The 14,713-nt window shown below is 44.5% G+C and overlaps 1 protein-coding gene across 1 annotated transcript in view; it reads right to left on the bottom strand.

Moving 5' to 3' along the window:
- Positions 1 to 13,533, bottom strand: part of nrp2a (neuropilin 2a) — a 73,675-nt gene extending 60,142 nt beyond the window's left edge. The window contains exons 1-2 of the mRNA XM_008325475.3: positions 12,741 to 13,533; positions 1 to 156 (exon numbers count right to left, since the gene is read on the bottom strand). The exon at positions 1 to 156 is cut by the window's left edge and continues 3 nt beyond it. Of these exons, the coding sequence (XP_008323697.1) occupies positions 1 to 156; positions 12,741 to 12,819 (235 nt within the window). The 5' untranslated portion in view covers positions 12,820 to 13,533. The remainder of the gene's footprint in view (positions 157 to 12,740) is intronic.
- Positions 13,534 to 14,713: the final 1,180 nt, after the last annotated feature.

Here is a 14,713-nt window from a genome sequence, read left to right as displayed (position 1 = left end):
CAAAGTGTGGGTTGAAGTTGAGGACGATGCGCTGTGAGGGCTCTGGTGCGGTGATGACCCAGTGACAGTTCTGGTGTGGGGGGTACTCCAGGGGGTAACCAGGAGAGGTGATGTAACCCGCCTCATTGGCATCCAGCATGCCTCCACACGGTGATGCTGTGATAGAAAGACAGACAGAAGAGTCGGTGATTAGAAGTTTAGTTTATGTATATTTAGAAGAAAAAAAACAACATGTAAACTATTTGTTGCTCATTTTTGGGATCATATGATTTCTGCTGATTCACTTCTTGGTAATGGATATATATACAAAGCAGGTTTTTGTGATGAGAATCAGCTGTTTGTGAAGTAATTCCATGATTCAGAAGTTATTAAGTCATCATGTTACGTCACTCTAATATTCCATTAGAGATTCTGCATCATTTATCTTCCCTCTTCATCAGTGGATACTGACACAGCATCACACCATTGGAGATACTGGCTTCTGCAACTGAACAACACGTTCTGCATTCATTGGCCTTTCACTGATGCGTTGATGCACTGATCATGCATATTTAGAAGCAGTTTCCAACTTTGGCTTTTCACCTGGATCTTTAAACTGTAGATGATACGGTGTCTTCATTTAATTTTGCAAATCTCAGGTGTCCATGACCAACATCTTGGCAGATGTTCCTCATTTTGATCATCAAACCTGATAAACAAATGTAGTCTCTGTTCCAGCTATAACGGAGCGTGTCAGTGTGGAAGCTGTAACTGGAATTAAACTGGCCTCTCTTGATCTAAAGCGTCCACATTCATTTTACATTTTATTGTTGATCATTAAGCTTCAGAATAAAGATTAAAAAAACATGCAACGATTTTTCGCGCCGCAGCTCGGAGGACACTCTCCTCAGCTTTAGCCTGTTCCTGTGTATGAAGACGTAACGAGCAACAAATGAACAGTAAAACAAAGAAAGCAATTTAGGACATCAGTTAGGAGGAAATTGAAAAAAAATGAACTTCTCCATTGTGGATTTTTAAATGGGAGTGGGAGCACATGGATAAGCTACCAAAACAATAAAAGATGATCACTGCAGCATCCACGCACACACACACACACACACACACACACTCAGAGAGCCTTTTCACCCTCCTCCACACCCAGGCTCTTATCTCTCTACGCTCCCGTTGGGAGCGTTCTCCAAGAGTAATTGTTGCTCTGGCAAGCCAATCTGCAAACATTAGGACACATTCCCCGATCCTATCGCTCTCTCCCAGGAACAATAGCCTGCCAATGGCATTGCTCAGAAACAGTCTGACAGGAAGTGACATGCAGACGACCCGTCTACTGGGGTTCGGGGTTCACCCCGAATCTGTAATGAGCAGCTAATGTGCCAACAAAGGGCCCTTTCTCTGCTAACGCGCTGATGGCTACTGCAGTTATCTCCCACAAACTGCCCTAAACACATGAACTCGTATGCACATACAAAGCATGTATGTGTGTATTCCGTTCGCTCCCTGAATGGCATATCACACACACACACGCCGCACACACAGGCAACAATGGTCCTGTTATTGCTCTCACATTGCAATATGTTTGCAATGTCGGTGTTTATTACTGTTCTTTGCGGCGCGGAGGAGGCCAAAACGTGTTCCCCATGACAACGGCTCCACCTACATCACACTCATACATACGTAGGTGCACGTACAGTGGCTGCTGCACCACCGGGATCTCTAAATGTAATGAACTGTAATATCAAACTCACGGAGAAGCAGGGCCGACGTTTTTTCAATATTGCAGCTGGTGAACTGGGGCCAAATATGGAGGCGGCAACACAGAGGGAGAAAAATATAGTTTTTGTTTGTAGAAATTGATGCTATTTTTTTTTCTTTGAAAAAAAACTTGGCAATGGAGAAGCAACACAGTCGATATATCCACATCTTGAGATCAACTACTGAATAGAGGACCTCAGAATCAGATGTAATTCCACTGAGACGGGTCTGATCATAAGTAGAGTTCAATTCCAGACCTTCTGATTTCCAAACCAAACATCTATAAAATGAACTTTGGGAAAAGTTTCAGTTTTTGATCTTTGTCAAGACCCTGAAGGTTCATTTAGCGACGAATCCAGATCATCAGGTCAATGTCTACAAAGTTTATGACGAAGCAGAATGACTAGACATCTTTTGACCGCTTGTCCAAAAGCGCTCCTGGTGGCCAATATCAGGCCTTTCCAGTTTGTACCAGTCAACAGGAGAACAGTTAACATTCAAAGATCTTCAAGATGCTTTTGGTTGGAACGTAAACTAAATTCAGAGTTACTTCAGGGCAACTCCCACTCCCATGTCCTTTGTGGACCACCTTGTGTTGACAGCTTGGGACTAACAGCAATGATCGTCACTTTTGGCTCCATAATTTCAAGGACACATGACTCGAACGTGTGATTTTACTCTCAACCTTTAACTCTCCAACTCCTTTAGCCTCAGACCTCAACCGTCGTTCATATCCAAACCCTTCATGGAATCAGTTGAATATTATTTGTGTCCATATTTCTGGACCTGCTCGACCCTCATGGATGTCCCCAGGATACACGGAAGACGTCCTCCCCTGCTGATGTCCTCTGACACACTGTCTTCACACAGTAAGTCACAGCATGCAAATGGACTGTGATAATGCATTTGTAGAACACAGCAGAATATTCACACCGCTGGTGAATCGATGTCTAGTTCTCTAAAGTCGACATCAAAGAGTTCACATGTGATCATGCTGTGGAACTCAGGACAGATGTTAGCGGCGGTTCCTAGCCTGTTTCTCTGACGTTGACGTGCATGCTTGTAGACAAGTAAATAAGTCATGTTATTTTGGTTCGGAAACACGAGCTCACACATGTGTGTGTGGTTCGTCTCCCCCTTTATACAAACGCACATGTGCGACATGTGATCCTGAAGAAGGAGGTTGAGAAAACATCAGGAAACAAACTGGGGCTTGTGCGAGGCTGTCATTAACAATGCATGAAGAAATGGTGGGCTTCAGCACTCAGCGTCTGAGCTGGATCACTTCATGACAGAAATGGGTTGATGCTCCTGTCTGTTTCTTTCAAATTTCTTTGAAAGCATCAATAAAAGAGGAGGAAGAAGAGCACAAGAAAACACACACACACACACACTCACACACACACTCACAGCACCAAAGGCCTAAAGTGTAATAGACCCTTCAAGTGCTGACATTTCCACCATCTATTGTGCTTAAAAGCCACACTTAAGATTCTCTGACATTTGATAGAGCAGAGATGGTTTCCTCACTATGTAGCTGGAGAAGTGGACGCACCCCCCTCTGCCTCCCCCCCCCCACACACACACACACAATGAGTTACAAGTTAGTTCCAGTTATTATCTTTATTATATAAAGAGTGGCGTTGGCCGCAGGTGCGTGGACGTTTGTGTGGATTACAAACACGTCAAACTTCACGCTGAAAAAACACTGTTTACTCACATACATGCTCGGACCAGTCCAGATACTGCACACCAGCATGTGTGCTCAAACCACACATGGACGCACGCGCACACACAGAGGGCCTGTCAATCACAAACCTTGACGTAGGTGTAAAAAAATAGCTACCTGAAAGGCTAAAAATAGATATATATGGAGGACGGCAAAGATTGACAGATGCAGACAGACAGCCGCACACACACACACACATACACACTCACACACACAGATACTGACACACATCTCTTTATCTTCTGCCGCTCTGCAGACAGACACTCATTGTTGGAAAGCCTACGGAGGGAATAGTGCACAGGAGGCTATCAGCGCCCAAAGACTCCACAGATTAAGCCGTTCAGGAAGATTCCTGCAGCCTCGACAGTTTTTTTTTTCCTCCCCCTGAGCTGCTCATTCAACGACCTCCAAGGAGGATGGAGGAGAAAGAAGGAGAGGAGAAGGATGGAGGAAATATATACATTTCCCGACACAAAAATGGAAACCATGAATGGCTGCCCTTCGCTGTATTTGGTGGTAATTGTAAAATCAAACTTGAATCTGGTGTTTTTAAAGCCCAGTCTCGTAGCAGAGGTGATATATAAGGACATAAATTGGAAACAGGGGAACGTGGTAAATTCAAAAACCACTATTTCACATAAAACCGTAACACTAGCTCCCCATAAGGCAATTCAATATAAATCACCCAGAGTGTATGTTGGCATTCCAGACAGCCTTCATTAAGTTGCTCACTAGAAATATGAATTTATGACTTTGACTATGACAGAGAATCCACCACAGAGGAAGTCTTGATTGAGGATTCTTGGATTGAGAAGGAGTCAAAGACAGTGAGGTGAAGGACTGAATAGATGGTCTGAGAAAGACGGAGGAAAATGAGTCCGCAGTAGAAGGAGGAGAAGGCTGTGGGTGGGGATGATGCACGACGGGCGGCAGGAAGTGAGGAAGTGGGAGGGAACGAAAGGTGATGAAGAAGAAGAAGAAATATGGACGGCCGAAGAGAAGGATGCAACAAGAGGAGGTGGACCAGAGACTGTGCTGGTGTGTGTGTGTGTGTGTGTGTGTGATGTGTGTGTGTGTGTGTGTGTGTGATGTGCAGAGAGCCTGACGAGCCTCATTAAGACATGCCTGCTATCCAGCAGCTCCCTGTAGACTCTGACCCTACTGGGAAACCTCTGTCAGTCAGACTCTGTGTGTGTGTGTGTGTGTGTGTGTGTGTACGCAGGGCTGTGCAGTTGGATGTGTTTGTGTTTGTGTTTGTGTAGGTGTGTTGTTTGTGTTGCTTTGGAGAGAGGAAAAAAATCATTATAAAAAAAGTGACAGTGATGCAGCAGCAGGATATTTCTGCTCTAAGTGCGGCGGCGTGAGCAGACTCACTGATTACACTGACAGATGTGTGTAGTTTTTCCTAATTGCCTGGATTGCCTACAGCAATTAGCACAGAATATGCAAACACTGCTGTGTGTGTGTGTGTGCGTCTGTGTGAAACACTTTACTATAAATTGATCTTTTTAAACAACGTTTAAAAAGAAAAGTTAAACCAGACCAGTTTTAACCAGCTCTTCTGCCCCGTTGTGTTTTTTCCCATGTTACAAGTGTAACAACAGCACAGACGATGTTACATGGGACAAATGGAGTGTGTTTTAACTTTAACTTTCTTTTTTTTTTAAACTGATCTTGACATGACGTCAAAATGACAAATTCCAATGCGATAGATTCTAGACCAGCCAGAAGAAGACAGGGGAAAGAAGGACTTTATTCAAATGACACCAGACACTCTCTTCATTTCAGCTCAGTATCTTCAGTGAACTGTGATTGAAACTAAGGAGATGATGAAACTGAACATAATGATGTCATGAGGCTGATCGTGGCAGCGTCCAATAAAAAAAACTGTGCTCACTGTTGAGTCATGTGACAGAGGAGTGAAGTCATGCATCTAAAGGACCGATGAACCAGCGTTAGAGCGGGAATGGTTGACAGTTGTGAATGAAACTGAATAATGTTGGTGGGAACAGAACATGTGGTGATGGAACAGTAACACAGGAAGGCAGTCAGGAGCTGCCAACAGCCTTCATGGATTACACTGTCTCTTCGACTACAGGGGCCCATCTGTCCACACACACAAAACACCCCCCCCCACACACACACACACACACACAGGACAAGTGTCACAATTATGTCTTCTTGCAGGAACCCAATAAAAGCTACTGTTTTACCAAAGAACACGTCTTGTCACCACCGTGTGTTTCCAACCATCATTATTGTTGTGTGTTGTGTGTAAATACAGTACTTGTGCACACATCTCTTGTGCGACGGTCGAAGTGACTGTGTTCGAGTCTGTGTGCACATTTATTAGACCATCCTGAAAACCACGGAGCTCTGCAACAGTGAGTGTCTTTATCTTCATTATCTCCAAGAATCTGCAAATGTCTGCATCTCTTTACACTCACGTGTGTGTGTGTGTGTGGGTGTGTGTGCGCACACGGGCCTGCACTCTCATTTCTATTAGTCGCCTTATCGGAGTATGGCGTCACGCTCTGGGATAAGCTACGTGAGTGCGAGGAGAGGCACTGATAAATCCCTCCATCATTTACCCCCACACCCTACCTTAATTAAAAAGTGCTATCGCCCGAAGTGAGGGAATGAGAGGGGAGAGTGGGCAGCACTCATCCATTCAGGCAGGAGCACGAGGGTGTTTCTGCTGCAGCTTTTTTTAATCTCTCCCATTCCACACTACACTGGACCCAGAGAGGGGGTGAGGAGCGGGGGCAGCAGAAGGAGGAAGAAAAGAGGTGAAGAAACGGGAGTCACTCCCCCTCGCTTTAGGATTTCTGTAATGAGGCCCAAATTCAGCAATGAAGAGCTTCGTCTGATTGAAAAGCACATTTTGGAATTGCTCATGTCTTGGAACAGATTACTTTGAGAAACTCGGAGGAAGAAACAGGAGCTGCTGCTGATGCTGAATTTACGTTGCTTATTACACCTGAATGAATTATTCAAAATAAGGACGTCACATTTGAAGTCACCTGAGTAGCAGGAGTGGATTGTGTGTTGTTTTCTTCTGTATGGACGGAGTAAAGAACCTATGGCGACATAAACCATCTATTTTCAGCTAACGTAAATTAAAAACAACAACAATTGAGAGATACTGAGACACAATGGAAACCTGTAAACAGCACAAACACCCTCGCCTGCGGAACAAAAGTCCCACAGTGACCAACCAAGGCCGCTCATAAAGAATAGAGTAAAGGTGCATTTCCTGGATTTCCTATGACGTGATTTCCCATGAATTACATGCGGCGCGGCTTCCTCTGACTCAGGGTTACGACATATTCTGCAGCCACTTTAGAAACAAAGACACATTCAGAGACAACAATCGGCCAACAAAAAATGCAACAGATGCGCACCACACTGGGTTTCTGCTAGAGGCCACATCAAAAACAGATAATGACTGAAACAAAAAAAAGTCCTCCTTTCTTCTCTCTAACCATTCCTTTCTTCTTCTGCCTCTCTAACAGGATAAGTGCCCCCATGCTAATCAGCTAAATGCACACCGCTGCCTCTGCTGTGATCAATGCTTCAATGGATCAATTGGGTAAACAGATGGTTAGTGGTGCCTTCGGAGGGGCGGAGGTGGGGGGGGAGGGGGTAATGGTAGAGTGGGCCTGATCCTAAACACTACCTGACTACAGTATCATGTCTCCTCTCCTCGTTGCCGGTGCATCCTTTTGTCTCATCATCAAACCTGTACTGCTGAGCCACGTTTCGCAGAGACTCTACTCTGTCTGAGGAGAGAGGAAACGGCGGAGCCTGCACCTCAGCAAGTTTGAGCTGTGAAGAATGGCTGCTGCAGGAGTCCTGCTGATTCACAGCCCCCAACACTGCAGCCTGTTCAGTTTTACTGGAACCAAATGGGTGACAAATGAAACAGTAGCTCCTCAGTGTTCCTGCAGCTTGTTAACCGTCACATTGGAATTACTGTGGACTTTCTCTTTGCATTCCAATACTATAACATGGTTTGAAAAGCTCGTCTTTGACTCAAATCCATAAACAACAAAAAGTTTCCCAGGATCTGGTTTTCAGTATTTACGGCTGTGAATAAATAGCCTTGGATACACCCCCCACCGAAACATTTGCTCTGACAAAAAGAAAAAACAGTTTCTCACGCAAACAATTTTGTTAGACATGTGTATCAGCTATGGAAGAACAGGAAGAGCCGGAGTATTTCAAAAACGCATTTTCATTGTGGTGTGGCATCACCACAATGTGGTTGATCATATCTTACATATACAGTATATCCTATCTAATGGGTCTGGAATCACAGGTTAGTTAAAGTAGTTCCAATGATAGAAAAACCCCAAAGTGTTCACAGTAAGTGAACGAACGCTGCTTCGTGAATATACAGTCAGTCGTTTTTCAATATTGCAGTTTGAACTCCATAACATCCAGAGCTGCGTCCTAGAACAGCTGCCAAAGTATTCAAGCAGAACTGCAACCCAAAACATCCCCACTCCAGCTAAGTCACTGCTGTGTTGACTGTTGTCGGTCCTTAACTTCAGTGCTGTGTACTGTAAACAACAGTGGATTAGTTGTTTCCATTCTTCAGTTTTGGGCTCTTATTAATAGCTCTCTGCTCTACGTACAGTTCAGTCAGGTAATGGTTACACATGCTCTGGTGGTGGGCCAGGGTCAATGCTGCTTTGAGGGGAGGGGCTCAGACCCTCCGCTGCAGTGTGTCTTTTCCTTAGGACTGAAAATGAGTAACAAGTTACAGTATAATGCACCCAGACAGTTATAAGTGCCATTTTATTTGTGTTTAAATGACACCATAGAAAACGATCCTATCAGCCTTCACATGAGAAAATCTATTGTAGCCCCACTCCGTTCAATCCCCTTGCATTTCTCTCTTTTAATCTGCCTCGGCCTCAGAGGTATCAGCTGTGAAAACAAGGTCAACGATTAGCATTCAAAGCCAACGACAAAGCGAGCAGCCCGTTCAATACCAGTCAGGTATGAGAGGCACGGGCTCAGCGCAAAGCCCCTGGAACAGCCCCTCGTACTCAGGGTGAAATTAAAAACAAGACCTCCATAAATAAAACAGAGCTGGGTTTGTGACTCTGCAGCATTTAGATGCATATGGGAAGCGGGGGGAGGAGGGGTGTGGGGGTCACAATGTGCGCTGAGGGACAGGCTTAGTTTTGAGCTAAGGGATGGGGGGCACATCGTCAAGAGGCAGAGGATTTAGTATATACTGTATTTCACAAGAAGAGGATTAAAAACAAAACACACTGGTTTTCAAAAATATACAAGAGGAATGTGATTTAATTATCCTAGTACTGACACAGTGAGAGGAGAGCCTTTAATCATCTGTGTTTAAAACACAGAGCACTGGAAAAACTCCTGTCCCTCACACAGCTACCACTGACGTTTATCTGCATGGAGGATTCATCAAATCTCATTTTTCAACATGTTTGAGTAATGGGGTTTATGAACGGTAGACACTGTAAAACAAAAATGACAAAAAATGTTACAAATAAAGAGAAACATGGGGAGAGTTACCAAATGTTACTTTGGAAAAAATGTTTTTGATAAATGTGAAATAGGTTCACACAGAGGCACAAGAGTGTCTTAAAATCGACGTGGTGCCCTCTTGTGGCACAGCAGAATGAATCACTGCAACTGTATGTTGGCAGTGTTTTCTAGAAATGAATGATTGGCCCCAATTAACGACAGTCCTGATAATGGAGATGAACTCAATGTGAGTGTGGTTTTTTTTTTTGGAGTAAAGAGTAATTATACAGTGAAGTGTGAATAGAAATGTAAATCTGATGAAGACGCACAACCACCCACTTAATAAACATGCAAATGAGCTGCTTAATGGCCTGGATATTAATGCTGTTGGTGAGGAGTAATTAATGTATGAAGTCAGCGAGTCAAACCACAGTGATTACACCCAGAACTGAGTGAAAGTGTCAGAGCCAGGAGACGCAGCAGAGCTTCTTCTTCTTCTTCTTCTGTTGCAGCAGCGTGAAAGGCACCACCCGCCGAGAACAGCGGGGATACGAGTGGAAATGTCCGAGCGCAAAACATCTTTCATGGATCATTTGTCCCCAGACCGTGTGAGGTTTTTGTACAGGCCGACATCTCCGGCTGAGACGCCCCGGGCTCATGTCGGTTTGTTGCAAAAACATTATGTTTTCAGGGAAAATGCTCTACACTAGTGGGAAAACTCTCAGGGTGCGAGAGCGCAGATGGAGTCTGTCGTCAGGGCCTGGAGAGGGGACGTCCTCTAATGAGACTCCAGCGTGCTTAACTGTCATGACGGCTTCATTTCATTAGAGCAGTCCGAGCTTCTGTTGGACTCATGTGGACATTAATCTTTGGGCGGAGGTGTAGGACTAATGAGTAGAATTTACTGCGTAGTTCCTCCTCTACTCCTCATAATACACACTGCCATGACAAAAAACCTGAGGACAGTTATCTGATAACAACTGACTGATCATCCTGTTTGGCTGAACCAAGCTACATGCCTATGTGCTCCTGGATACTTCAGTTGTTTCCACCTTCCCTGCAGAGATTTTCCACCCGCGTCAGCCGTGTCACCTCACGCTGGAGCTTCACTACATAAAAACCCCGACTGAATCCTGCTCCCCTCACCATCCAGGGCCACTGCTCTCACACTTTGATGTTGCCCTTTTCCTCACACGGCCTTCGCTCTGCTCCATGAACACTCTCTTCCCTGCTCTCACCAATTCACTTTTCATGGCCCGCTGCTTGCCAACAAGCTTCCTTCACTTCTCTAGTCTGCCTCTCTCTCTCTCTTTCTCTCTCTCTCTATGTGCCGCACTTATGATTCCATCCATCTTTCTACCTCTCTGTGCAGTTATTATCTCCCCCGTCCACCGTCTTTCTCCCCACGTGTGTTGCCCCCTCTTCTTCTGACTCCCCTGATCTTCCCTGTTCCTTGCTCTGTCTTCATTTTGTTTCCTTTCTCTGGCATCTATGTGTGACTGTGGCTCTTGAGGGGAACGTGGAGGCAGGGCCGTGGTGCAGTGTGTTGGCAATAGACAGGGTGAGAGAGAGGAGGGGAGAAAAGGGGAGATTCAAGCTTCATGCTCGCCTGACGGATGCCAGGAGGCCCACATCTGTCTCTGATCAGGGGGAGCACAGACAGCCAGTAAAATGCAGACGTGCGCACACACTCACACGGCTATTTATGAAAACTGACCAAAGAAATGGTCAGAAAATGATGTGGCTAGAGTGCAAAGGTCATAGATGTTTCTGAAACAGCCCAGTCAATTGAATATAGAATATTAAAGTAAGGCTTGGTGTGTGGAGGCTTGGACATCTTCAGGGTCTCAGTCTCCACACATTAAGAAAGTTCAATTTCCCTGTGTCCCTGGTTTTCTTAAAATTGTGTTCAAGTCCAGCTCCGTTTTGACAACAGCCGGACTGCACTGATGATTCAAGGCCGCTTTCCTGAGACTTTGATACAAATGCGCGCTCTGCACAAAATCACACACACACACACGACCATCCCGCTCCACCGCAGAACGTCTCGGAACACTTAAGGTATGAAAACCTGGAGCAGGTCGGCTCCAGTAGCACAGACCACACCTGCCACTTTATTAATACCTATACACAACTCCATTTTTACTGTGCTGTATATTCTATTAATGGAGTTTAAGAGCTGGAGGAAAACCAGGGAGCATATCTCAAGGTGTAATTCCTAATAAAGAATTGATGCAGTGTATATAAATGGATGATATACAAGTTATATTTAGATTCTGAATACACACACTGCACTGCATAAATGGATACTACACAATAAAACACAACTATACTGCACTTTAAATGCACATCGTGTTATCCTCACTCTGGTCCTTACTGCACATCACTGTGTTTACACTGTGTCTTTGTTTTTGGCCCACGGGGGCTGTAGACGGACACCTGCCCGGTGAACACCCACCATAGATTTACTGATGTCAAAACATTAAAACACTTTTCCACCAAGATCTAAAAATCCAGATGGTTAAAGGTTCAGTCAAAGTGTAACCTTTGATGATTGCTGATGACTATGCTGTCTATTGTTCACCCAATTACATACATTAGATAACGCGAGCGGGGCTCCTAGTATATTATGTTGTTAGGGGGTAGAATCCCATTAAAAAGGAACATTTTTGTCCATTTTCTCACCAACAAAGGGAATGCGGGTCAAATATGGCTCTGATCGGATCAAGGGGCATAATACCAGGTGCTTAGGCAGCACTCGGGGGTCCTGGTGTGCCCGTCCCATTTATTCATCTTGGTTTTATTTATGAACAGATGATGAGATGGGGTTCATTGTGCTCCCTGGTGGTAAATAATCCACATTTAATTAGGTCTATCGCTGCCTTTCTGGCTGTTTTATGCCTCGGCTCTGCCTCCTTGGCTGTAAATCAAGCTGCAGATTGCTTTGCTACATTGTCTGTTTTTGTGAACCGCTGATTTTAAGCGCAGCGCTCTGCTCCGTGACAGCCGCTCTCTTGGCTTTTGGATTCGTTCGGAGCGCGCGACGGTGCCGGGGCGTGCGCCTGCTCCGAGACGCCGGGGCTGAATCAGGCTGCCCGCCGCCTCCACCCTGCAGCAAACAGTGAATAATGGAGGAGAGAGTCCACGGTCACGGAGGCTGATGAAGATAATGACTATTACAGTCATGATTACAGGTCCAGTGGCCAAATCTTGTAATGATGGCGCGGCGTTTTACGCACGGCTTCACCGGTGGATTTGAGAAATGACAGGTTATGACTGAATTTAAAGCAGAACCATGAATAATTAAAGCAAAGAAAACACAAACAGGGTCAGGAATGTGTTTTCATTCTGAATTTGATCGCCTCAGTGAGCTGCTGGCACAAGCTGGTCCCGGGATAAACGTTTCCCTGCTTTTAAATATTTGATGAAATACTCAGACTTTTAAATATGAGCGCACACGGAATTAATCCGGAGTTTTCTGTTGTTTCTTTTTAGTTTCAGGCCGTTATGAGCACAACCTGTTCCCATGCATGAGACCGAAAGGCACATGGATCTAGTTATAACACAATGGCTGTGTCATAATAAACAGAAACATATGACAACAAGGTCTTGGAAATGTTTTTTTTTTGAGAACCTTAATTATAACGTGGTTTCCAGCAGAGGTAAAGTTTAGTCTACACTCACGGAGCTTCTCTCTCCTGTCATTTATAACATTTATGCTGAAATCTAAAAAGAGAAGTATATTGGAACTCACCCTCTTCTCCTCTGACCCTCAGCGCCAGATGACCCATTAATGCCAACAAAAATCCAACCAGCGATGGCACAAAATCCATCTTGGAAGTTGTTTTTTTCCTCGGGTTTCCACACAACTGTTTTCTTTTAAGATAAGAAAGTCAAGGATGGACAAACAGGGAATTAAAAATCCAGACCCCTTTGGGATCAGAGTCCAAATGAATTCAGTGATAATCCCACAGGAGGAGGGAGCTGTAACAGCTACATGTCACTGAGGAACTTCTCGGTTTTTTAGATCTAATTTGTCCATTCAATGAAACGACGTGGCGCCGGATTTCATTCAAGAAGCGCAGGCAGAAAACGGACAAACTCCTGGATCAGACACTGACGGCTCCACGGCAGCTGTGGAGGCTTCAGCCTTGACTTCCTGCGCTCCTGGAGAGTCTTAAATAGCGGCTCCAACGCGCGTCAAGCTCCGGGTTCCAAACAGCGCGTCCCTGCGTAACGTTGCGCACACGGCGCTCGGATCCCCTGTGTGAGGAGCTGTCGGTGTGAAGTGGTCACTGCTCTAAAAACAGAAGTCACAGATGGTTGAAATACAGAGGTGCTGCACTCCTGGGTTTAAACGTAAAAAAAAAACACGTCTTCTCTGTGAGCGGTCCACGCGTGGAGGATCCGTGCAGCCTGAGAATCAGCGCCTTCTCCACAACAGACACTCTGAGGTGTGTGTGTGTATGTGTGTGTGCGTGTCCGTGAGCGTGTGAGAGCGAGTGTGGGATGCATGTGGAAGAGCTCGTGCTTTTGACTGGAGCAGCTATCGCGTTACAGTGCAGGCTCCTCAGCTCCGCCCCCTGCCGTCCGGAGAGGGAGAGGGAGAGAGAGAGAGGGAGAGAGAGAGGGAGAGAGTGCCCTCCCCCTTTTAGAAGATACACAGTATTAACTCTACAGATAAGGTACAGACGGATACAGTGCAACAGTAAACACTTTGAACAAGTTCTCTCAAAGCTGATTAAAGGAAGAGACAAAGACGGGGAGAATCTCACAGAGGTCAAAGGTCTCCCACATTTTTTAAATCAATGGTTGCCTGGGGCCCCACCTTCCAAGGGCTCCATAAAATGCTCCATAAACTTAACCGAAAACGTGCACAACAATTTTTATGTCTATGCAAGAAGTGGGTTTTTCCACTGACGGAATACTTTTCTTTTTTTTTTACAATAGTTTTATTTCCATCCTCAACCAAATCATGTTGGAAAAAAAGGAATAAAATGTGTAGTTTGGTAACTTTGTGCCTCTTATGAAGGGAAACTCCTGCATACTTTGAATTAAGTGCTTAAAATAAGTATTTATTATTTAATCAATTTAAATTAATTTGATTCAAACAAAATTTGTGGTGATTTTAAATCTTTTTCAATTTTTCCAATGCAATCGATTTGGGACCTTTAAGGTGATAGATATTATCATTTTTAAACATCAAACCAGTAGGTGGCAGTAATGTAAATCATAGCTGCAGATAAACCTGAAAAATGAGCAGGAGAAGAAAAAGCACAGAAAGTCATAAATCCCTTCATAAAATAAAAAATAAAAATGTTTGTGTCATTTAAATATTAATAAAGGTAAAAACGTTTTTAAGGTGGAAACAGACATTTTAAGACAGAACTCTAGCTGTAGATCTACATGGAACATGCATTTAACAACCAAGAGGATTAAATCTCACATTGAACACCAGTTCTTCTCATGAAGACAGGGTTGTCGGTGGTTGGAGTTTCAGTTTAAACACATCACCACACACACAGTGGAAGATGAAAATATCTGGGAGGATTTCAGAGGATGTAGGGTTTAACAGGGGCAGTCCTGAATACTCTGCCTCTAAGGTGAAATCTATATTTAAAAGATTGGCATATTTACCGTAAATGCCAACACACACACACACAGAGAGAGAGAGAGCCATGGAGTGTATAGATAAGCAGATTATCCATATTCCCATGTGGGATGAAC

This window comes from Cynoglossus semilaevis, chromosome 14 (genome assembly GCF_000523025.1).
Source record: "Cynoglossus semilaevis isolate Cse_v1.0 chromosome 14, Cse_v1.0, whole genome shotgun sequence".
Taxonomy (NCBI): Eukaryota; Metazoa; Chordata; class Actinopteri; order Pleuronectiformes; family Cynoglossidae; genus Cynoglossus; species Cynoglossus semilaevis.
The sequence above is the reverse complement of the archived record's forward strand: the minus strand, read 5'-3'. Positions and strand labels throughout refer to the sequence as shown.